The 23,831-nt window shown below is 44.2% G+C and overlaps 1 protein-coding gene across 1 annotated transcript in view; it reads right to left on the bottom strand.

Annotated features, from left to right (window-relative positions):
- Nucleotides 1-23,831, bottom strand: part of LOC137421520 (ras-specific guanine nucleotide-releasing factor 2) — a 139,154-nt gene that overhangs the window by 82,083 nt on the left and 33,240 nt on the right. Inside the window, exons 3-9 of the mRNA XM_078771347.1 lie at nt 10,051-10,198; nt 8,042-8,134; nt 5,832-6,085; nt 4,976-5,055; nt 4,508-4,701; nt 662-771; nt 123-241 (exon numbers count right to left, since the gene is read on the bottom strand). Coding sequence (XP_078627473.1) covers nt 123-241; nt 662-771; nt 4,508-4,701; nt 4,976-5,055; nt 5,832-6,085; nt 8,042-8,134; nt 10,051-10,198 — 998 coding nt within the window. The remainder of the gene's footprint in view (nt 1-122; nt 242-661; nt 772-4,507; nt 4,702-4,975; nt 5,056-5,831; nt 6,086-8,041; nt 8,135-10,050; nt 10,199-23,831) is intronic.

Below are 23,831 nucleotides of genomic sequence, written 5' to 3'. Positions count from 1 at the left end.
AGCGCCTTTGGGCTTCTGGAAAAGCGCTATACAAAATAAATGAATTATTATTATTATTATAATTAAAAATTGTCGAATGAGCAATTGAAGGAAATGATAATTCATTCATTGCTTGCGCTCACCCTGCCGCACAAACATTTGACTCGAATCAAGGAGCACATCACATCCTTCCACAATCATCCGCTCTACCGCAAGGCTCTTACGGATGTTTTCGGTCTCACTGACCTCGTCATGTAGAACTCTGCACCACCACGGGAAGGGGGAGGGGGACATCAATTATCAATTAACAGAACCTGATGAAGCTGGGATAGAAGCAAAAGGGGCTGATATCAACAATTGCATATTTTCATCGGTATAAACCCTTAAAGAATCGTCACAGCAACCGCGCGCTCACACCTAATCAATCAGTTTCCACATCTCAGGTAAGTTTCAAACATCCAGCAATTAATCCCAAGAAAAATCCCCCCTCCCAGTTTGAGCTTACATTCATTATTTTCCTTCTTCCTCATTGGTACTTTTTCAATGTCTATCTCGAAGTCTGGTCATAAATCATTTTCTTTAATTGCCATGAGAATTGAATTATATCTAATAATTTAATAACTTCAGTAAACAATTCACATCAAGCCAATGCCCAGATATTTACAGAACAGACTTCATGTACCTTGAGAGTTCCTCCAGCTGCTGTTTAGCAAACTCCAGGGTCTTCCTCTCGACATGCTCATGTGGAGTGTGAGCCAGGAGCTCATGCAGTGTGACGATGTACCGAGGAATCTGGACACATTCACCGCACATCACCTTCATAACCACCTGGAGGGCCATCAGCCCATCATAGTCACGTTTCCTCAACATGCAGGTAATTTTGCAACAAACTGAACTTGACCATGTGATAGCCATGCGAGCTAAATTTCCGCCAGACATCCATGGATACACATCGAGTGTTTCCAGAACCAGGTGAATGTCTCATATAAACATTTGTAGCCTGTGGGACCAATCATTAGTCCCCGTCAGAGATAATTACATTGGTTCCGCCCCTTTTGCTTTATAAGCTACCTGTGCAGGCATAACGTTAGACGACTATTGCTCTGGTCCTCTGTGATAGTCCTTCCTGGTTGTGCCAGCTAGGGTGGTGTGTTTGGTTGCGTCTGCTCAAGAAGCGTATTTCCAAGTTTTTGTACTCCGGTGAATTCCTGGCTGTCCAGTGGGTGTGTGCATGTAACCGGCAAACAAAGGTAGAGGTACAGTGGAGTGTTTCCACCGTGATCTGGGTAACCCCTGATCTCTTGTGAAAAGGATATTTACACAGTGCTGTCACAGCTGCTGTTTTTTGATAGTCTTAATTACTTGGCTGCTCTTCGCCTTTTGGGATATTGCTTATTTTCCAAGGCCGTCCACTGCTGAACCTATCCTAGGTTTGTTTGTATGACTAGTATGGTGGTGTACTTCGCCTAAATAATTTTTACTCTCTATCTATTTGCTGTGTTTTCACATCTTGGGTGTATCTGGCTTATCGCTCTTGAATTCACTTGTTTGCAGTGATCTTCATGCCTCGTGTGTAAGGCACACAGACATTGAATGTGTATATTTGCAGTGATTTTATTCCTTTTGCGTTAGCTCCAAGTGTCCCTCCATCGACTGGTCATTTATTTAACGATATTCCTGCAGGATTTTTTTTTTTGTTTGTATACAAGATCGAGGCTCATGTAAGAGCTAACATTGATCAGAAAAAGATAAACTGACACATAAAACATAAAACATATGATAAAGGGAGCGGGAGAACAAGATGGGAAGAGAGAGGAAAACACACAAGTACAACATTTGAGAGCAGGGACATCGGGAGATCTGTGGGAGGGAGAGGACTTGGGGGGAGGATGCATGGGAAGGGGAAGTGAGGGGGGAGTGGGAGGTGCGAGGGGTAAAAAAAACAACACATGGACACTGCTAGGACTTCCAGGAAAGAAGTCGGTATTTCAAAAAAGTGGATCTGGGGTGAATTAACGGGGATAGAAAAGATCAAGGTTTTGGATGGGGGAAGACAAAAGATGGTGGTGAACAGCTGTTTTAAAGACCTGGAGGGAGGAGTGGGATTGAATAGAGTGAGGGAGTTTGTTCCAGTGGTGGGAGAAAAGAGGAATGAAAGGGTGAAGGTGAGCAGAGAGTCTTGATTTTGGCAGTCTAACCATATAGTCAGGGATCCACAGGCTCAAAAGCTCAATAAAATGGGTTGGACCTGAGATGGCATGCTATACTTTTTGTTTGTGTTTTTTCTATTAATTTGGACATTAAGGTCAAACTAACAACTGCACTCTCTTCCTCGTAGACCTTCTTGGCTTTGAGTGCCATGGACAGTGACTTTTTTGGCTTTGCTGCAAATGTGGCAAGTTTTATTGGGGCTATTTTCTCACTGTCTGTTTTTCTTGCTGCAGCCAGTGCCTCCAGTCCTTTTTCACGGGCGCTCACCAAGACTGCAGATGCAGCTTTGTGGCCTGTTGAGAGGTTCATCAGCTCCTGTTCTTCACATGTGAATGGATTGATCATCTGGTTGTTGATGACATCTGTTATTTTCTTAACATTTTCAGCCTCCATTGTGCCTTGGCTGTTGGAGTCCTCGTGGTGGTTGGTGTCATCCATATCCAGGTGTGCCATAGCCTTTGTCTGCTCTGACACTGCTGTCAGAACTGGAAGAGCTCGCAAGTATTTCTCCATGGCCGCTGGCTGCTGACTGATGCCAGTGAAGAGTTTTGTCTTGGTATCACGGTTGTAGGTTTTCTCGAGTGCCATGTCTGTCCAGACACCATTGAAACGACCTTCTGTTTGACGTACAGTGAACTGCCCATCCTTGAATTCCCTATGGATGTTCGGAGCCAGTGTAGGTAGGCTTCTCATTGCTTCTAGGTAGTGGGGCAGGCAGGATACATACTTGAGGTGGCCAGCAGATACAAGGTATGGTAACATATTTTCTACTTCAGCCAGGTGTTCCTCCCACAGGCCTGCACGCTCAGCGTGGATGAACCGTTTCATAATCATCACCATGTCCATGTACATTAGCCATAGCTTTGTGGTAGGTGATGTACATACTTCATCAAACTCAGCCATCAAACGTGACAGCTTTTTCAGTTGGTCGGTTGCATCAGCACATGCAGAAGATGCCTTCTCTACATCCTTTTCTGACAGGGCATCTAGGAGTAGCTGGACATTGATGGCAAGCACAGACATGCACTCCAGGTCCTTCTCTTCAATGATCAACCATCTGGCAAATGCTTCCCAGTGTAGGGCGAACATGGCTGCATGCACCATAGTGTGGGCATGCAGCATTGCATTGTAGTCTTTCCCACTGATGATCTTGTTTGCTGTTCCATGGAGACAGACATCAGCTTCTACCATGATGTCTTCGATTCCAGTGGCCTGCATCAAATGCCCAATTGCTCCCAGGAAATTTTGAGCAATATGGAAGCCACCCATGCGCAAGATAAGTTTGGCATACTTCTGGGGGTTCTTCTTTTGCAGACCCAGAACCACTTCATAGATTGCTTGGTCGCATGTGATGATGGTGAACTCTTGGCCCTGTTTTCTTGACACATCCATGCAGTACTGAACTGACTGTTCAACCACACATCTCGGTCCGTTGGCCACAATTTTTTTTAGCAAGATGAAAATAATGAAAAAATGCAAAAAAAAGAAAAAAGAAAAAAAATCGGGGGCGCTTTTGCATTAAAATGATTCTAAATCATTTGGAAAGGTTTTGTAAGTGTATTTCTCAACTTGATGTTGTCAACACGTGTTCTGTGTATCTGGGATGCATTTATTGACAGTCTACACAACTCACTGAGGATTTAAAGAAAAAAAACATCTTTCACATTTTTCGGTCAAAAAATAAAGGCTGCATAATATATATATATCTATGTGCATGCAGTGCATATACAAAAATGGCTACAAATTTTTTTCGCAAGGTTTCCGGCAGAGCAGACCTCTCATTCAGCGGACCTTAATGTCCAAATTAATAGAAAAAACACAAACAAAAAGTATAGCATGCCATGTCAGGTTCTCTCAAATTTTGGTGACTGGATCCCAGACTAATAAGAGGGTTGCAGGCAGATCTTGTGCGACCTGTAGGAATATTTGGGGGACAGAGCACAGACAGAGCTGGGGGAGCAAGGCCGGAGAGGGGTCGGTAGAAGACAGTTTGGATGTTTTTTTTGGAAGTTTGGATGATGATGATGGATGGATTGGATGGTTTTGAGAGTTTTATATTCTCAAATGTTGATAAAGTATTGTATTGTGCTCTCCAACCAAACCTTGTAAAAAATTCCATTTGTTTGAAATCTCTGTTTGTTCAGTAACTGAACACTTACCTTTGGGGAATTGCCTTAAAATTACTTATCTCGGGTCTCCCACCCCATATTTGGGAGTGGTGTAATCTATAAACAAACTACCAGGAGCCCTAGCCCCCCCCCCCCCCTGGGTGCCACACATTGGTACACGATGAGGGCTGCACAAGCTCACCACACACCTGAAACATTGGCAGCGTGAGAAAGGTCTCCAAAGTTCTGTTTTCACAGTCCGTCTTCGCCTCATATTGTTTCAGCAACTTGTCGAAGTCCCGGTTCTGTTTACAACTGGCGAGGACCTGCAGGCTGTACTGGTGGTTACGTAGAAACTCTTGGTAGATGTTCAGCATAGGCAGCAGAATATCAAAAAGGTCAGCTGCCAATAACAAAGTGTGGTAACATCATGGTGTACCACAATTCAAACTTCAACAGAAATATTATGGTGTTGTACCTGAAGTCCTGTGGGTTTCATTACTAAAATGTGACTGCAGGATCATCATGCTCTAATACTTTAGCTTGAGGAGATACCATGCTAACTTGTTGGGTATATGAACTGGTCAGGAATAAAAAAAAATCCAAAAGGTTTGTGTTTTAATCAAGAAGTGTAGGGAAACATCCATGTTGCACAAGATGCGAAATTGAGAACATACCGAGGATCAGTGTTGGCCAGTTTGCAATGCGAGCCCGTAGACCCTGATAAAAGATCTGATGGAGGAACATGATGGTTTCACTAAAAAAAAAAAAAAAGAAGAAGCAAACAAGTAACAGGTCACACACTGTACGGAATGACAAACCGCAGAGTCTAGGAATGCAATTGCAATTTGTATGATTTATATAGGCCGCTGTCAGCTTGGAGATGCTCCATCCCTCCGGGAATTTGGCATCTGGTGGATTGTTAGACAGGACTGCAATTCTGGTGGATATTACACTTGCATTGTTAAAGGAAGGCAAAATGTTATCATGAGGCTATCATAGTTCCTAAAACTACAGTATTTCTGCACCTGTTTAACCCCCCCTGGTGTGCACGTCCGAAAGGATGATCCAGAGGTAGCAGCCTTGCCTCTGAACTATCTAGTCTGGGATAAATTTTTGGTCCAACAGTAAACTGTATCATTGGTGCTTCACAGGCATGTGTTGCATCGAGTATGCTGTTCCTCAGGTAGACATGGCCAAATTCCAAATTCCTGCCCTGACTTAACAATCCTGGATCAGAGGACTGGGGAACACCAGCAAATAATTTTTTTCCCATGAAACCTCATGGACACTTTCTGTTATCAAAGGAGACGACAGTTATGATATACAATATATGACGAGGATCTTCAGTACAATGATGATGCCGAAGTATGACGTGAACTAATAAATAAATTATTTAATAGTAGAGCCTCAAATTGCAACCCCACTATGTACATCTTAAATGTGGAAATTAAACTTATGGTTGGGATATGATGGACCTACCTACTCTAAATGAGGAAAACTGTGGATGCTTAAGTGACAAGGAGGACCTACCTGTTGAGGAATATACTGCTGACATCATCGTGCGATATTGGGGGCTTCTTGGAGCTGGCAGCCATCCGTAAAGGCCGAAGGAACACAGCGACGAGCGTGTGCAGTTGCTGAGTATATTCGGCCTCGGCCTCCACCATGCTAAACACAATGCGATTCCTCTTTCGCATGTTCTCAGCATGCGGGGAATGGATATAATCTTGAACTATGGTTTTCCATTTCCGACGGCACAGCCAGCCCCGCATGAAGCTCTGAACCTGTACATAGACATCATTACACTATGGCTGAAATGATGAGGCTGTGGCATTGCCTTGAACAAAGCATCAACTTTGATTTAAAACAAGCAAATAATGCGAGAGCAAGAATGATGCAAGAATGATCCCACCCCCTAAAAACAGAATCCCCCCCCCCCCCCCCCCAAAGTTTGGCTTGGAAAAAGCCCCAAACAATGTTGCCTGCCAAAAATGGATCAAATTGTTCAAAATAGGCGTTGGAAATTTCGAAGAAAGACACCTTACAAATTGGCCGAATAACGTCCGCAAGGTCCAGGTATGGCCAACACCGAATATACGCATGAATTTTCAAACCCACGATTTAACATGGATCAGAAAACACCAGAAACAGGCAATCGACAGCTGTTCACCTGTATCTCAAGTCATCCCCCATCCAAAGCTATGATCTTTTCTACACCTGTTAAACCATCCCCACCTCCCAAAATTTTGCTTAGGTGTCCATCTTGCCCACCCCTTGCATTCTTCCCTACCCATCATCGTTACCTGCATCGCTTATATTTGCCTATCGCCGACTACTTTTTCCCTCCACCCTGCTGTAGGTGTTTCCCCTTTCTCCTGCTGTTCCCTTTGCGATGTTGTGTCCTCATCAGTTCTGTGTTCTGGCTCTTCCATGAGCTTAAACCAGGTATAAAACAGACAAAGAATAAAAACTAGAATGGCAGTCAGTAGAGCGCATACCTTCATCATCGTGCGATACCACAGCGGGAGTACTTGACAATCAGGTTGACAAGTTTACGTTTTCTGATAGGCCGGATCTGAACCAAAATCTAATCATCTTGTTCTCGTCACCTACCCAACTCATCCACCTAGTTTTGTCATAATCCGTCCACAACTTTTTGAAATATCCAGCTGTATATCATTTTTCCGGATCTTCCTCAACATCTAATCAATTTGTCCAGGTCACACACCAAACCTGTCCACCAAATTTTGTTCGAATACATCCATAACTTTTTGAGATATCCTGGTCACAGACAAACAGACAGACACACAGACAGGGGTGAAAACATAACCTCTGCCCACCTTTAGTGGTGGAGGTACACAAGCCTCTTGTATCCAGATCTTCACCAAAACCAAATCAATTCATCCCTGCTGGACACGCAACCTATCCACTAAGTTTCATCTGAGTGTGCCCATAACTTTTTGAGATATCTTGGTCACAGACAAACACACAGACATGGGTGAAAACATAACCTCTGCCCACCTTTAGTGGTGGAGGTACACAAGCCTCTTGTATCTGGATCTTCACCAAAATCAAATCAATTCATCCCTGCTGGACACGCAACCTATCCACTAAGTTTCATCTGAGTGTGCCCATAACTTTTTGAGATATTATGCGACATATTGTTTTTGGCCCTATCTTTCAATGTTGAAGAATCACTTTTAAAACGAGAACGTCACTCGGTAGAGAGCATACCTCGGCCAGGCTGAACGGTTTAGGTTTTGTATCCCACTGATAGGTCATATCTGGATGTGGATGTTAACGAAAATCTAATCGGCCTGTTATTGTCACTAACACAACTCATCCACCTAGTTTTTTGTCAAAAGTCTTCCACAACTTTTTGAAACATCATTATTCATCGTTTCTGGCCCTATCTCTCAATGGTGAAGAATCATTCGAAGAAAACACAAAATTTAAACATTCTCGTATCCGGATCAATATCTTCACCAAAATCTAATCAGTTCATCCTTGTCACACGTCCAACATCATCGTTACCATCAACATCACCATATTTCGTCCAAATCTGTCCACAACTCTGAAATATCCTGCTCACAGACAGACAGAGAGACAGACAGACAGGCGTGAAAACATAACGCCCGTCCACCTTTGATGTCAGAGTTAATAATCTCATGATGTCCAAGAGCTATGTGTTTATGTTCACGTGCACTCCATGTTCACGGGGAAGCATCCACAATGCTCACCTTCTTAATCTTCCTGATGTCCGGATCCTCATCCTGGGGACAGCTTGTGGGCTGTTGCTGTATTTTCTTGTTCGTTTTATTCAATGCCGCAATCTCAAAATAAAGAGAGGGTGGTGGAGTGCAAGAAGGGGGTAAGGAAACAAGATTATTGTGAATAATGAAAAGGAACCATTTCAGCTCATACATTAACTCAATTAAGCAGGACAATCCATGGGAAATTCTCCTTGGATATCATTAGGTTAATAAACTAGATGGTATTCATAGAATATGTGCAGTCAACTCTGCAGTCAACTTGGTGCGAGACAACTCTTCTGTTTTTGAACGTTTTTTTTTCTTTCTTTGATCCAATATGGCTGCCAGACCACGTGGGCGATGACATCATACGTTTATATTCTCTAATATAATTGTTGCGTAGATCACGCTCAATAAATTTCAAACTGATCAGACTAAGTGTTGTCCCTGTCGTGTTATGACGTCATCGTTAACACTTATTCCCCGTGCAGAGTTTTTTTTACAATGAGCCACGTTTCAACTTCTCCCCCACCCCCATGGAGCAGTTTTGGAGATATAGAGGTGCAACGTTTTTCAATTTTCCAAGATGGCGTCTGTACCACGTGACCTATGACGTCATAATTATTGTTTAAAAAATTCTACAGGAGGCGCTCATATTCTGAAAATTTCGTGTCCATCGGACTAACAGTTGCAGAGGAAATATTTTTTCCCATACTGATCAGATCAAGCGTTGTACGTGTAGAATTATGACGTCATAATGAAGGCACTGAAGACATCATCAACATATCTTATTTCCCATTGGGAGTACTTGACAATGAGCCTTGTTTCAACTTTTTCAATTGAGCGGTTTGGAAGATGGAGGTGTAACGTTTTTCCAAGATGGCATCCATACCACCTGACCTATGACGTCATAATTATGAATAAAAAAATTCTACAGGCGGAGGTGCTCCTCTGGTAAAATTTCGTGTCAATCGGATCAACGGTTGCCGAGAAAATGAATTTTAAAAATGCAGACACGTATGCACGTACGCAACCGTACGCCTAACACTGCTTTTTGCTTCGTGAGCACAGGGTAAAAAATAAGGATGTGGTAGCAAGAGCGTTCTCACTGGGGTCCATGTCAAAATGTTTCATCTGCTAATCCTAATGAAGGCCAGTCACCACAATTGTATCACTAATATTGTCACTACAAGAATGAACAACGACCAATCCATATCGCAAGCCACCACCTGGAACTTACCGGGATCGTGTCATGGCACCTGCAACACATCCTAACCTCAACCCTCCACACTTCAACCTACAGCACTGAACCTATGGTACAGCACAGCAGAATATCCCGACCCAGCGTGGGAAAGATCTTTCCATGCTAAAAGAACTAGACCCTGCACTGAATGGCAGCTCCCAAAATGATACAGGATTTCCAGAAAGTAGGAAATGTCAACAGCCCGTGGTCCTTTCCACAATGCCCTCCAAGTATCAGAAGAGCCACAGAAAGCAGAATGGAGTGATCAAGATTGATTGATGAGAAAATACACCTCCTCCATGAACATAATGTAGTGAAGAGTAAGCTGAGATCAAGGAAGAGTTTCAACAACTCCACAAAGCCAATTGCAGATACTCCAATAAAAATACATCTGGGATCCTGGAGGACTTTGTGGAGGAAGACGAGGCCATCCAGACACATCTCAAACCAGAAGAACATCTACCAACAGGTGGGAAGAACAGCTGGCCATCTGGAAATGACTACGGTAAACCTTCTGAGAACGGATGTTGGAAGGTCCAAGTAATTTTGTCCCACATTTCAAATGTACTACAGATAAGGTGTTGGAGTGTGAAAATTATTGGTATAATATTTAGTGTATGACTGCACACGATAAGAAGAAGAATTTGGTGAAAACGTAGAAGAAGCAACACTTGTATGGAATGCCACGTGGACCATCAACCATTCATCCATGAAAGGCCTAATTTGCCCTAATAAAAGGAATAAAGATGGATACCTCAACCTTGAGTCTCGCCACCTCGGTCTCACTGTCCTCAAGCTGCTGCCGCAGTTGATCATTTGCCGCCTTCTCGGCATCAGCAATGTGCAGCACGTGGTTCAGCTTGTGCAGCAAAGCTTCTCTGTCTTCCTGAAGATCTGCATAGCTACACACAGCACAAGGAGTACAGTGTTGTTCAATTGATGGTTATTCATATCGGTTCAGTATGTTAAATAAACATGCGCTGCTACAAAACAAACATGCATGAATATGGTTTACATTTACATGAACACATGTGTAGGTTAACAAGTACATCCACATGAACACATGTGTAGGTTAACAAGTACATTCACATGAACACATATGTAGGTTAACAAGTACATCTACATGAACACATATGTAGGTTAACAAGTACATCCACATGAACGCATATTTACGTTAACAAGTACATCCACATGAACACATCTGTATGTTAACAAGTACATCCACATGAACACATATGTAGGTTAACAAGTACATCCACATGGACGCATATGTAGGTTAACAAGTACATCCACATGGACGCATATGTAGGTTAACAAGTACATCCACATGAACACATGTGTAGGTTAACAAGTACATCCACATGAACGCATATGTAGGTTAACAAGTACATCCACATGAACGCATATGTAGGTTAACAAGTACATCCACATGAACACATATGTAGGTTAACAAGTACATCCACATGAACGCATATGTAGGTTAACAAGTACATCCACATGAACGCATATGTAGGTTAACAAGTACATCCACATGAACGCATATGTAGGTTAACAAGTACATCCACATGAACGCATATGTAGGTTAACAAGTACATCCACATGAACGCATATGTAGGTTAACAAGTACATCCACATGAACTCATATGTAGGTTAACAAGTACATCCACATGAACACATATGTATGTTAACAAGTACATCAACATGAACGCATATGTAGGTGAACAAGTACATCCACATGAACGCATATGTAGGTTAACAAGTACATTCACATGAACGCATATGTAGGTTAACAAGTACATCAACATGAACGAATATGTAGGTTAACAAGTACATCCACATGAACGTGTGTGTAGGTTAACAAGTACATCCACATGAACACATGTGTCGGTTAATAAGTTCATCCACATGAACGCATATGTAGGTTAACAAGTACATCCACATGAACACATGTGTTGGTTAACAAGTACATCCAAATGAACGCATATGTAGGTTAACAAGTACATCCACATGAATGCATATGTAGGTTAACAAGTACATCCACATGAACACATGTGTTGGTTAACAAGTACATCCACATGAACGCATATGTAGGTTAACAAGTACATCCACATGAACACATATGTAGGTTAACAAGTACATCCACATGAACACACATGTAGGTTAACAAGTACATCGACATGAACACATATGTAGGTTAACAAGTACATCCACATGAACGCATATGTACGTTAACAAGTACATCCACATGAACGTGTGTGTAGGTTAACGAGTACATCCACATGAACACATATGTAGGTTAACAAGTACATCCACATGAACACACATGTAGGTTAACAAGTACATCCACATGAACACATATGTAGGTTAACAAGTACATCCACATGAACGCATATGTACATTAACAAGTACATCCACATGAACGTGTGTGTAGGTTAACAAGTACATCCACATGAACACATATGTAGGTTAACAAGTACATCCACATGAACACACATGTGTCGGTTAATAAGTACATCCACATGAACGCATATGTACGTTAACAAGTACATCCACATGAACGTGTGTGTAGGTTAACAATTACATCCACATGAACGCATATGTAGGTTAATAAGTACATCCACATGAATGTATATGTAGGTTAACAAGTACATCCACATGAACACATATGTAGGTTAACAAGTACATCCACATGAACGCATATGTAGGTTAAAAAGTACATCCACATGAACACATATGTAGGTTAACAAGTACATCCACATGAATGCATATGTAGGTTAAAAAGTACATCCACATGAACGCATATGTAGGTTAACAAGTACATCCACATGAATGCATATGTAGGTTAAAAAGTACATCCACATGAACACATATGTAGGTTAACAAGTACATCAACATGAACGCATATGTAAGTTAAAAAGTACATCCACATGAACGCATATGTAGGTTAACAAGTACATTCACATGAACGCATATGTAGGTTAACAAGTACATCCACATGAACACATATGTAGGTTAACAAGTACATCCACATGAATGCATATGTAGGTTAACAAGTACATCCACATGAACGCATATGTAGGTTAAAAAGTACATCCACATGAACGCATATGTAGGTTAACAAGTACATTCACATGAACGCATATGTAGGTTAACAAGTACATCAACATGAACGAATATGTAGGTTAACAAGTACATCCACATGAACACGTGTAGGTACATAAGTACATCCACATGAATGCATATGTAGGTTAACAAGTACATCCACATGAACACATATGTAGGTTAAAAAGTACATCCACATGAACACATATGTAGGTTAACAAGTACATTCACATGAACGCATATGTAGGTTAACAAGTACATCCACATGAACACATATGTAGGTTAACAAGTACATCCACATGAATGCATATGTAGGTTAACAAGTACATCCACATGAACGCATATGTAGGTTAAAAAGTACATCCACATGAACGCATATGTAGGTTAACAAGTACATTCACATGAACGCATATGTAGGTTAACAAGTACATCAACATGAACGAATATGTAGGTTAACAAGTACATCCACATGAACACATATGTAGGTTAACAAGTACATCCACATGAATGCATATGTAGGTTAACAAGTACATCCACATGAACGCATATGTAGGTTAAAAAGTACATCCACATGAACACATATGTAGGTTAACAAGTACATTCACATGAACGCATATGTAGGTTAACAAGTACATTCACATGAACGCATATGTAGGTTAACAAGTACATCAACATGAACGAATATGTAGGTTAACAAGTACATCCACATGAACGCATATGTAGGTTAAAAAGTACATCCACATGAACGCATATGTAGGTTAACAAGTACATCCACATGAATGCATATGTAGGTTAACAAGTACATCCACATGAACGCATATGTAGGTTAAAAAGTACATTCACATGAACGCATATGTAGGTTAACAAGTACATTCACATGAACGCATATGTAGGTTAACAAGTACATCAACATGAACGAATATGTAGGTTAACAAGTACATCCACATGAACACACATGTAGGTTAACATGTACATCGACATGAACACATATGTACGTTAACAAGTACATCCACATGAACACGTGTAGGTACATCAGTACATTTACCTCTGCATTCACCTGGTGCATAGCTCTGTATGCCCAACCCACTAACACCTCACACACACTGGAGCTATGATGGAGTCTCGTAATTTTTTCCACATTTCAAATGTAAAGTGTCCTCAGCGAGGGTAAAGACAGATCTGGGGCAAAGTGTGCTGCCTTGTTTGTACAAAAGAGACAGGTACCTCACAAAGAAAGTACTTATTAACATCAATTTGTGATGAATGCATTTGCTGACAATCTGTGGGAGCGAAAAACTAAATAAATAATGAAATTCTCTGTTTAATGAGTGAAAAAGATAACAACAGCATATTGAATGAAGAACATGTGTGATTGAAATTATTGCTGCATTGAAATCGCTCTTGAGTTTTGATTATAAAAATCAACCATCATTTTAAAATGCATCCCATGTGAGGTGAAGCTGACTGACGGGCATAGAGCGCCGAAAGTGGGGCATACAGCAGCGGCAGTGGGGCATACAGCGGCGGCAGTGGGGCATACAGCGGCGGCAGTGGGGCATACAGCGGCGGCAGTGGGGCATACAGCAGCGGCAGTGGGGCATACAGCGGCGGCAGTGGGGCATACAGCGGCGGCAGTGGGGCATACAGCGGCAGTGGGGCATACAGCAGCGGCAGTGGGGCATACAGCGGCGGCAGTGGGGCATACAGCGGCGGCAGTGGGGCATACAGCGGCGGCAGTGGGGCATACAGCGGCAGTGGGGCATACAGCGGCGGCAGTGGGGCATACAGCGGCGGCAGTGGGGCATACAGCAGCAGTGGGGCATACAGCAGCGGCAGTGGGGCATACAGCGGCGGCAGTGGGGCATACAGCGGCAGTGGGGCATACAGCGGCGGCAGTGGGGCATACAGCGGCAGTGGGGCATACAGCAGCGGCAGTTGGGCATACAGCAGCGGCAGTGGGGCATACAGCGGTGGCAGTGGGGCATACAGCGGTGGCAGTGGGGCATACAGCGGCGGCAGTGGGGCATACAGCGGCGGCAGTGGGGCATACAGCGGCGGCAGTGGGGCATACAGCGGCGGCAGTGGGGCATACAGCGGCGGCAGTGGGGCATACTGCGGCAACAGTGGGGCATACTGCGGCGGCAGTGGGGCATACTGCGGCGGCAGTGGGTCATACAGCGGTGACAGTGGGGCATACAGCAGCAACAGTGGGGTATACAGCGGCGGCAGTGGGGCATACAGCGGCGGCAGTGGGGCATACAGCGGCGGCAGTGGGGCATACAGCGGCGGCAGTGGGGCATACAGCGGCGGCAGTGGGGCATACAGCGGCGGCAGTGGGGCATACAGCGGCGGCAGTGGGCATACAGCGGCGGCAGTGGGGCATACAGCGGCGGCAGTGGGGCATACAGCGGCGGCAGTGGGGCATACAGCGGCGGCAGTGGGGCATACAGCGGCGGCAGTGGGGCATACAGCGGCGGCAGTGGGGCATACAGCGGCAGCAGTGGGGCATACAGCGGTGGCAGTGGGGCATACTGCGGTGGCAGTGGGACATACTGCGGCAACAGTGGGACATACTGTGGCGGCAGTGGGACATACTGCGACGGCAGTGGGACATACTGCGGCGGCAGTGGGACATACTGCGGCGGCAGTGGGACATACTGCGGCGGCAGTGGGACATACTGCGGCGGCAGTGGGGCATACTGCGGCGACAGTGGGGAATACTGCGGCGGCAGTGGGGCATTCTGCGGCGGCAGTGGGGCATACTGCGGCGGCAGTGGGGCATACTGCGGCGGCAGTGGGGCATACTGCGGCGGCAGTGGGGCATACTGCAGCGGCAGTGGGGCATACAGCGGCGGCAGTGGGACATACTGCAGTGGCAGTGGGACATACTGCGGCGGCAGTGGGGCATCGGCGGCAGAGGGGCATACAGCGGCGGCAGTGGGGCATACAGCGGCGGCAGTGTGGCATACAGCGGCGGCAGTGGGGCATACTGCGGTGGCAGTGGGACATACTGCGGCAGCAGTGGGACATACTGTGGCGGCAGTGGGACATACTGTGGCGGCAGTGGGACATACTGCGGCGGCAGTGGGGCATACTGCGGCGACAGTGGGGCACACTGCGGTGGCAGTGGGGCACTCTGCGGCGGCAGTGGGGCATACTGCGGCGGCAGTGGGGCATACAGCGGCGGCAGTGGGACATACTGCGGCGGCTGTGGGACATACTGCGGCGGCAGTGGGACATACTGCGGCGGCAGTGGGACATACTGCGGCGGCAGTGGGACATACTGCGGCGGCAGTGGGACATTCTGCGGCGGCAGTGGGACATACTGCGGCGGCAGTGGGACATACTGCGGCGGCAGTGGGACATACTGCGGTGGCAGTGGGACATGCAACGGCGACAGTGGGTCATACAGCGGCGGCAGTGGTGCATACTGCAGCGGCAGTAGTGCCATAGGGCGGGGACAGCGGGGCATACTGTGGCGGCAGTGGGACATACTGTGGCGGCAGTGGGACATACTGTGGCGGCAGTGGGACATACTGCGGCAGCAGTGGGGCATACTGCGGCGACAGTGGGGCACACTGCGGTGGCAGTGGGGCACTCTGCGGCGGCAGTGGGGCACACTGCGGCGGCAGTGGGGCATACTGCGGCGGCAGTGGGGCATACAGCGGCGGCAGTGGGACATACTGCAGCGGCAGTGGGACATACTGCGGCGGCTGTGGGACATACTGCGGCGGCAGTGGGACATACTGCGGCGGCAGTGGGACATACTGCGGCGGCAGTGGGACATACTGCGGTGGCAGTGGGACATGCAACGGCGACAGTGGGTCATACAGCGGCGGCAGTGGTGCATACTGCAGCGGCAGTAGTGCCATAGGGCGGCGACAGCGGGGCATACTGTGGTGGCAGTGGGGCCATACAGTGGCAGCAGCGGGGAAATATGGTGGAAGCCGTGGGGCATACTGCGGAGGCGGCAGTGTGGCACACGTTGGCAGAGGAGTTCTTGGCAATCATAGAATACGATGAGGTTCACTTATGCCGAAAGGCAGGCTTTGGATTCCGAGTTTATAAAAATTGATATACTCTCAATAAATGAATAAATTACGATTGGATTTTCAATAAAAACCAGCTGGGATACTGATGACCTTCATGGAGGAGATAATCTATGTCCTTCCAATGGCCCATGTACTGTACCTGTAATTCCAGGAATCACTGCATCGTTAAGGCAAATGCCCTTAGGGAAAAGTTGGATGGACACCATAAACATGTTATATTCATGCAATGGATACCTGGATATAAATTATCATTTTCATTAGAATGGAATGAAAAACATACATGACACCATGCAACGTTCACAACAAAATTAAACCTCTGCCATTACCCCACCTCCCAATCCACTGCACTGGTATTGCACGTGCTCTTTCACAGCACTATAGTAACACACGTGGACATGCCATGTTGTAAAACCCCATGTGAGGCTTCACACAGCACACTCCTTGTTGTCTGTGAACTCCTTGTTGAACTGTGATGAAAGGACAACGTGTGATTTTGAGATTTACAAAGATGGGAAATGGAGAGCAGAGACGGTGACAAGGTATCTGGACTGGTCTCCCATCTCTACTGCCTCTGACATCAACTCTTCCTGGGAATTCTTCCAAAGTAAACTGTTCTCTCTCATGCACAGATTTATCCCATTTCGTCTTCAGTTGTCATACCCTTCCTCCCGTCTATGGTACACTGATTCTTGTGGTGAGGCAGTTGCCCTGAAACAACTTGCCTTTGCTTCTTGGAAGGCAAATCCAACGGAAGGAAATCTCAGAACAAGTGTGTGTCTACCCTCAGGAGAGCCAGGAAACAATATCTCTCTACTCTCAAGACTGAACTCTCAAACCTGTCTCCTTCCTCCAAATCCTGGTGGCATCTGGTCAAATCTGTTTCTGGTGTTTGTTTCCCCTCCATCCCCGCCCTTGCCTCAAACGGCTACACAGTTGACACCACATGTGACAAAGCGGAATGCCTAAACTCTGTGTTTGCCTCAAAATCTTGTGTCCCAAACCCATCCCTCTCTGTACCCACCTTGCCCAGTCGTACCCAGCTGCTCCTGGAGTCGGTGTCCTTCTCTCCTGACAAGGTGGAGAAGTTTCTGTCAAACCTCGACTCTTATTCTGCAACTAGACCAGATGGCATCAGTCCACGGGTCCTACAATCCTGCTCTGCCGCTCTTTCACTCCCTCTCTCTATTCTCTTCACCCTCTCTTTTGCTCAAGGTCATCTGCCAGCATCTTGGAAATCAGCAAACATCACCGCTTTACACAAGAAATGTGCAAAAACAGATCCTTGCAACTACAGACCAATCAGCCTGCTCCCAATTATCAGCAAAGTCATGGAATCCATCATTGCTTCGGATATCAAATCCTTCCTCTTCTCCAATGGCTTGATCTCTGATCATCAATTTGGTTTCAGACCAGGTCATTCTACGCTGGACATACTGCTTCTGCTGTCTCAACAATGGACGAAGGTCCTCAATGTCAAACACGAAATCAGAGCTGTCTCCCTTGACATATCACGTGGCTTCGATACGGTCTGGCACCCCGCTCTGCTCACCAAACTCTCCTCCTATGGTATCCATGGAAATCTCCATGCATGGCTTGCAGACTTCCTCTCTGGTCATAGTCAGCATGTGGCCCTGAATGGATTTCTCTGATCTCCCCTTCCTGTTCAGGCTGGAGTTCCCCAAGGCAGTGTTCTGGGCCCTCTGCTTTTTCTGGTCTTCATCAATGATCTCTCCGACTCTCTGGAAAATCCTCCCTATCTCTTTGCTGATGACTCCACTCTCTGCTGCTCCATTTCTCATCCCTCAGATCGGCAGTCTGCAGCCTCCTCACATTACAAACCTGGACAAAATCACAGAATGGTCAAACAAATGGAACATGTCTTTCAATCCTGACAAATCTCACACTCTTACTATGTCTCTCCGAAAAGACCGACTGGACAACCCTCCCATCTACTTTTCAACAATCCTCTCCAAGAAGTTCTGTCACTCAATATTTTGGGTCTCGCCATCTGAAATGACTTTTCCTGGGAAAACCACATTTCCAAGCTGGCGTCCAAAGCCATTCGCCGACAGGGCATCCTCCATCGTGCGAAGTCCTTCCTTGGCACACCTGAGCTCCTCACCACATACAAGGCTTTCATCCGCAGTTCAATGGAATACTGCTCTCACCTCTGTGCTGGTGCTCCTGCCTCACACCTCGTTCGGCTTCACGCTGTTGAAACCAAAGCTTTTAGAATCATTGGAATCTCCCGCAATGAAGCTGATTGCGAGGGCCTATCACTCACTCACCGCAGACATGTAGGTGGTCTTTGTCTTCTACTGACACCTATCCGGGCTAGCTCCCCCAGCTCTATCTGTGCTCTGTCCCGCAAATATTCCTGCAGGACGCACAAGATCTGCCAGCCACCCTCTTCTGGTGAAATTGCCAAAATCAAGACTCTCTGCTCACCTTCACACTTTCATTCCTCTTTACTCCGGCCTCTGGAACAAAGTCCCTCACTCTCTCCAATCCCACTCCCCCCTCCAGGTCTTTAAAACAGCTGTCCACCACCATCTCTTATCTTCCCCCATCCAAAACCTTGATCTTTTCTACCCCCGTTAATTCACCCCAGATCCACTTGTTTGAAATCCCAAGTTCTTTCCTGGAAGTCCGAGCAGTGTCCATGTGTTATACGTCTCCCACCCCCCCCCCCCTTCCCCTCCCCCCTCTCCCCCAAGCCCTCTCCCTCCCACAGATCTCCCGATGTCCCTGTTCTCTGCTGTTGTACTTGTGTGCTTCCCTCTCTCTCCCCATTTTGTCTCCTGTTCCTTTTATTGTATGTTTTGTCTGTCCGTTTTTTTTTGTGTGATTAATGTTAGTTCTTACACGAGCCTCGAGCTTGTATACAAAATTAAAAAGGCTGCTAACTGGACATCCAAAGCTGGTCGACGCTAATTGGGGTTTACAAACACTTATGCTTACACTCATTAAAATATAACTGATGAAAAATTAACCCATTAAAACAATTAAACATTAAACACGTTTTGCATTTGGCAGGTTCCTGTAGATTGATAAGTAACTGGAGGTAAATACTTTACAAGATTACAGGCCGAGCAGTTTATAAAAAGTAGGTTCAATTAAAAACCGTTATTCCATAAGCTGTACTCGTGTTCCATGGATTTGTAAAACCTAATCCTATGATCGCATGAAATGCTTCATCACATCTCAAATTCACCAATGGCTGCCACGTAACCATGTCCCTGTTCTGTTTTTGGGATTTGGATCAATTGTTGCAGGGTAACAAAAACCTAAACTTTTGAGTTTTGGCTAAACCTAAACTTTTGAGTTTTGGCTAAACCTAAACTTTTGAGTTTTGGCTAAACCTAAACTTTTGAGTTTTGGCTAAACCTAAACTTTTGAGTTTTGGCTAAACCTAAACTTTTGAGGTCGGTCTATCCCACTGGGTGAGGAAATGTAGACGAAGCACGATTTAAAGCACAAGAAGGAAATGAAGTCGAAACTAGAGACTTTACAGAGCACCTCACCCCACGCAGTCTTGAGAAAAATTAGCCATGGGTGGGGTCGGGTCTGTGAGCAGCAAATTGGATTGGTCGACATGTCCAAGGACCGTACCACTAAATGGAAGGGTTTTGAAAGTGCCAAGAATGGTGTGCAGTTCAATTGAAATAAGACGAGGTAGACAGTTCGTGTGTACTATATCGGCCTATCTACTGTGCATGTAACTGTGCTTATACTTACTGTAACCTACGATACGCACTGTATTGCTGAACCTGCTAATCAACACCTAATCAACAAAATGGTGGAATATTAGGTAAACCTCACTGTTGTGTTTGAAGAAATATGTAGGTTCGTTTCACATGATAATCTTAATTGTGACCATCCCTACCTTATTTGTTATTTTTGGCAAATCATCCCGACATCCTTTTACATTTTGAAAAGAATCCTTTTACCGACATCCTTTTACATTCTTTTGCTTGTACTATATATCAATGCCCTGATATAATTCCAAATGTTATTGACACATCTTTGCAACAACGTTGTTTTCAGCAAACTACAAAGCCCTCGAGGTTGTTTAACCCTCTGAAGATCTTTGTCCTAGATTTGGTTGAAATGGTAATGAATGAATGGGAAGTGTTCCTGATAAACAAAAACGTTTCGCATCCACGTGATTTGTGTTTGACATTATTAACAACACTGGGATTTTAAAATCGGGTCAAACTGTGGTTGCCGTTTGAATTGACATCGCCATATTTTTCTCGGAGTGAACACGAAGAACCAAGAGGTTTATCTTTCTGTTTTCAACATCAAAACTTGAGTGAATGATTGTGGAAGTTTTTCTTACACGATCATTCTCGCATAACAACTACGCTTTTAACAAACTACACGCCTTTCCACATCAGATTAACCACCATATTGTGGTGCTTTTCACAGTAGATTAACCACCATATTGTGGTGCTTTTCGCAATAGATTCACTATCATAGCATGGTGCTTTTCACAATAGATTAACCACCATATTGTGGTGCTTTTCACAATCGATTAACTATCATAGCATGGTGCTTTTCACAATAGATTAACCACCATATTGTGGTGCTTTTCACAATCGATTAACTATCATAGCATGGTGCTTTTCACAATAGATTAACCACCATATTGTGGTGCTTTTCACAGTAGATTAACCACCATATTGTGGTGCTTTTCGCAATAGATTCACTATCATAGCATGGTGCTTTCACAATAGATTAACCACCATATTGTGGTGCATTTCGCAATAGATTAACCACCATATTGTGGTGCATTTCACAGCAGATTAACTATCACAGCATGGTGCTTTTCACAATAGATTAACCACCATATTGTGGTGCATTTCGCAATAGATTAACCACCATATTGTGGTGCATTTCGCAATAGATTAACCACCATATTGTGGTGCATTTCACAATAGATTAACTATCATAGCATGGTGCTTTCCACAGTAGATTAACCACCATATTGTGGTGCTTTTCACAATCGATTAACTATCATAGCATGGTGCTTTCCACAGTAGATTAACCACCATATTGTGGTGCTTTTCACAATCGATTAACTATCATAGCATGGTGCTTTCCACAGCAGATTAACCAACATATTGCGGTGCATTTCACAATCGATTAACTATCATAGCATGGTGCTTTCCACAGCAGATTAACCACCATATTGTGGTGCTTTTCGCAATAGATTAACTATCATAGCATGGTGCTTTCCACAGCAGATTAACCAACATATTGCGGTGCATTTCACAATCGATTAACTATCATAGCATGGTGCTTTTCACAATAGATTAACCACCATATTGTGGTGCTTTTCACAATCGATTAACTTTCATAGCATGGTGCTTTCCACAGCAGATTAACCAACATATTGCGGTGCATTTCACAATCGATTAACTATCATAGCATGGTGCTTTCCAAAGCAGATTAACCACCATATTGTGGTGCATTTCACAATAGATTAACTATCATAGCATGGTGCTTTCCACAGCAGATTAACCAACATATTGTGGTGCATTTCACAATCGATTAACTATCATAGCATGGTGCTTTTCACAATAGATTAACCACCATATTGTGGTGCTTTTCACAATCGATTAACTTTCATAGCATGGTGCTTTTCACAATAGATTAACCACCATATTGTGGTGCATTTCACAATAGATCAACTATCATAGCATGGTGCTTTTCACAATAGATTAACCACCATATTGTGGTGCTTTTCACAATAGATCAACTATCATAGCATGGTGCTTTTCACAATAGATTAACCACCATATTGTGGTGCTTTTCACAATCGATTAACTATCATAGCATGGTGCTTTTCACAATAGATTAACCAACATATTGTGGTGCATTTCACAATAGATCAACTATCATAGCATGGTGCTTTTCACAATAGATTAACCACCATATTGTGGTGCTTTTCACAATCGATTAACTATCATAGCATGGTGCTTTTCACAATAGATTAACCACCATATTGTGGTGCTTTTCACAATCGATTAACTATCATAGCATGGTGCTTTTCACAATAGATTAACCACCATATTGTGGTGCTTTTCACAATCGATTAACTTTCATAGCATGGTGCTTTTCACAATAGATTAACCACCATATTGTGGTGCTTTTCACAATCGATTAACTATCATAGCATGGTGCTTTTCACAATAGATTAACCACCATATTGTGGTGCTTTTCACAATCGATTAACTTTCATAGCATGGTGCTTTTCACAATAGATTAACCACCATATTGTGGTGCTTTTCACAATAGATCAACTATTATAGCATGGTGCTTTTCACAATAGATTAACCACCATATCGTGGTGCTTTTCACCAAAGATTAACTATCATAGCATGGTGTTTTTCACAATAGATCAACTATCATAGCATGGTGCTTTTCACAAAAGATTAACTATCATAGCATGGTGCTTTTCACAAAAGATGAACCATCATAGCCTGGTGCTTTTCACAAAAGATTAACTATCATAGCATGGTGCTTTTCACAATAGACTAACCACCATATTGTGGTGCTTTTCACAAAAGAATAACTATTATAGCATGCTGCTTTCCACAGCAGATTAACCACCATATTGTGGTGCTCTTCTCAATAGATCAACTATTATAGCATGGTGCTTTTCACAAAAGATTAACTATCATAGCATGGTGCTTTTCACAATAGATCAACTATCATAGCATGGTGCTTTTCACAATAGATTAACCACCATATTGTGGTGGTTTTCGCAATAGATTAACCGCCATATTGTGGTGCTTTTCACAATAGATTAACTATTATAGCATGGTGCTTTCCACTGCAGATTAACCACCATATTGTAGTGCTTTTCTCAATAGATCAACTATTATAGCATGGTGCTTTTCTCAATATATCAACTATTATAGCATGGTGCTTTCCACAGTAGATTAACCAACATATTGCAGTGCATTTCACAATATATTGTTATGTTTGTAGGGGTAGACAATGATTACCTTAGAGCCAGGTGGAGGGCATAGATTACCATGCTCCATATGTCATGATGAAGAAGAAACCCCATATAATAAGTAGGAAATTTGTGTCGACCATATGTCGTGGAAGAGCATATCTTTGTCCCCATGAGAGGGGTGGGGTATGTTAATTAGTTAGGCATTATGGGCAATTAATCTCCTGCATGTAATGACCTCCGTTAACTTTCCTCTGTTCCTTATGACACCAGCAGCACATACAAATAGTAAGAAATCGCCCATTAACCACACTAAATAGAAACCAACCGACCACAAGACATTGAGCACTACCGTGGATAACATCGACCTGGTGAGCACACAGGCACAAAAGGTCCGTGGAGCCATGCCTCGAA

This window comes from Myxine glutinosa, chromosome 2, assembly GCF_964187855.1.
Source record: "Myxine glutinosa chromosome 2, kmMyxGlut1.1, whole genome shotgun sequence".
NCBI lineage: Eukaryota > Metazoa > Chordata > Myxini > Myxiniformes > Myxinidae > Myxine > Myxine glutinosa.
The sequence above is the reverse complement of the archived record's forward strand: the minus strand, read 5'-3'. Positions and strand labels throughout refer to the sequence as shown.